This window comes from Berghia stephanieae, chromosome 11 (assembly GCF_034508935.2).
Source record: "Berghia stephanieae isolate SIO BIC M18660-M18661 chromosome 11, UCSD_Bste_1.3, whole genome shotgun sequence".
In the NCBI taxonomy this organism is placed as follows: domain Eukaryota; kingdom Metazoa; phylum Mollusca; class Gastropoda; order Nudibranchia; family Aeolidiidae; genus Berghia; species Berghia stephanieae.
The window spans coordinates 6627124-6629052 of record NC_088370.1 but is presented as its reverse complement, the minus strand read 5'-3'; the positions used below and the strand labels follow the sequence as shown (position 1 = coordinate 6629052).

The 1929-nt window shown below is 42.4% G+C and overlaps 1 protein-coding gene across 1 annotated transcript in view; it reads right to left on the bottom strand.

Annotated features, from left to right (window-relative positions):
- LOC144956472 (uncharacterized) overlaps positions 1–1929 on the bottom strand; it is a 21491-nt gene continuing 19562 nt past the window's right edge. The window contains exons 9-10 of the mRNA XM_078886992.1: positions 1440–1596; positions 1–1183 (exon numbers count right to left, since the gene is read on the bottom strand). Coding sequence (XP_078743118.1) covers positions 991–1183; positions 1440–1596 — 350 coding nt within the window. The 3' untranslated portion in view covers positions 1–990. The remainder of the gene's footprint in view (positions 1184–1439; positions 1597–1929) is intronic.

Here is a 1929-nt window from a genome sequence, read left to right as displayed (position 1 = left end):
AAACATATAATAACACTTTTAATATGTAGGTCTTTTTGAGCACATCATGTCACGTGACCAATGCCTCGGGTACATGGAAATATTGTAGAGACCCCCCCCCCCCCTCCCATCCTCCCCACACACAAAAAAATCGCCTTGACGTAACACCGTTTTGGGGCGATAGGTCACATTTTCAAATACGAAAATACCAGAGATGCTCCTGGTCGATAACGCCCAGAGCGTCGCTTGATAATTCCTGACGTATACTTATTTACAGGTCTGATAAGCCAAATGGTTACAGTCTCATTGTTATAGTGGACATACTTTCAAGCCAATTCAAAACACTGTCCATTACAACAATGTTAAATCAAGCCCATGATAAGATAAGATAAGATTACCTTTATTTATCCACTTCCAGACATTTACAACAATAGGGGGGAGTGACATTAAAAATGATGAATTTTGACCCAGTTTGCTAAAATTAGATATTGGTGGGATGTTGTCATGTGACCATTTGTCTGCATAAATATTTTCATGAGAACTTAATCTTCATTTTATTTCTACTCAAAATAACGTATTTTGTAACCCATGGTATGGTTAAAGCCATGCCCACTTTTAGTTTCGGTGGACTGATTTCATGAAAGAGTATCAAATAGTCTTTATAACTAAGTAAGGCAACGGGCAACTTTTTTTCGAAAAAAAAGTATATGCAATCGTCCTTCCCAAACATATACATTATGACTGTGCACAGAAGTTTAGGATATTTCATCAAATAAAAAAAAATAATGACCCTTTACTGTCGCTCTCTCCCCCCCCCCTCCCCCTCCCCCCTAATTTCTAAAAAATACCCTTAACTTCGGTTATCAGACCTTTAAGTATGTGCATGTCAACATACCGTCGAAGTTCCGATTTAACTTTGGTATACCGCCCCCCCTCCCCCCCTTCCCCCCTCTCTCTTCTCTCCGATATTATTCAAGCTTGATAAGTTTCGTCCTTGACCTTTTAAACCCTCTAAGGTGAAGCGTAGGGATCGTAGAGTAGGTTGACATCAGGTTTGAATCCCTTATTGCAGGCATCGTCTGTGCAGCAGAAGTGACAACTGATCTTGTTTGGAATGTCCTTTGCTGGGTTGTAGTCTAGGCAGTCTGTACGGTCGGAGTAGGCCTGGTACCACTGGGTATTGCACACCTGCTCGGTCACACACCTTGGGGGGACGGAAAGGAAATTCACATTTTAAATAGTAAAAAAAACAAAAAAAAAAAAACAAAACAAACAAACGTTTGGTGAATTCGCCCAGCCGTGCCCATGACTAATACTGTACCGATAATCGTAAATTGAAGTCTCTCCTTATTGGGCAGTACTTTGAAAGCAACACAAAACAAACCAACACATTTTCAAATTTTGCCAGCCTCCCCCTATATAAACACACAAGTGGGTACATAATAGAACTAAGTACGTACCTGTGTATAACGGATCGGTCTGTGCCTAATTGCGTGACATCAGTCATACAATATCCCTTATCACTCGGACACAGAGAAGGCTGTCCGAGGATGATCTCAAACTGTGTACAGGCAATTCCTGCCGACTCGTCACCGCACTGGTAATACGACCGGGGAACTGGGAATAAATGGAAAAAAAGTGCTATAGGGAATGAGATTAGCGGAAGAGAAGCGTCCCTTGATTGGACGTCACCTTACAGAGAGAACGTCAAAATGGTTTTGCGCATGCGTCTCTCTCGTCCTCGCTTTCGGTGAAGTATCTCATGCCGCTTTCACCGGAAGCGAGGACGAGAGATGCATGCGCACAACCAACATGACGTTCTCTCTCTAATAACTTTTCCGCCAGTGACGTCCAATCAAGGGACGATACTCTTCCGCTTATCTCATTCCCTATAGAAGACTGCTACGCGTGTCATATATACGGTGCATCGCACAAATGACATGGACACCA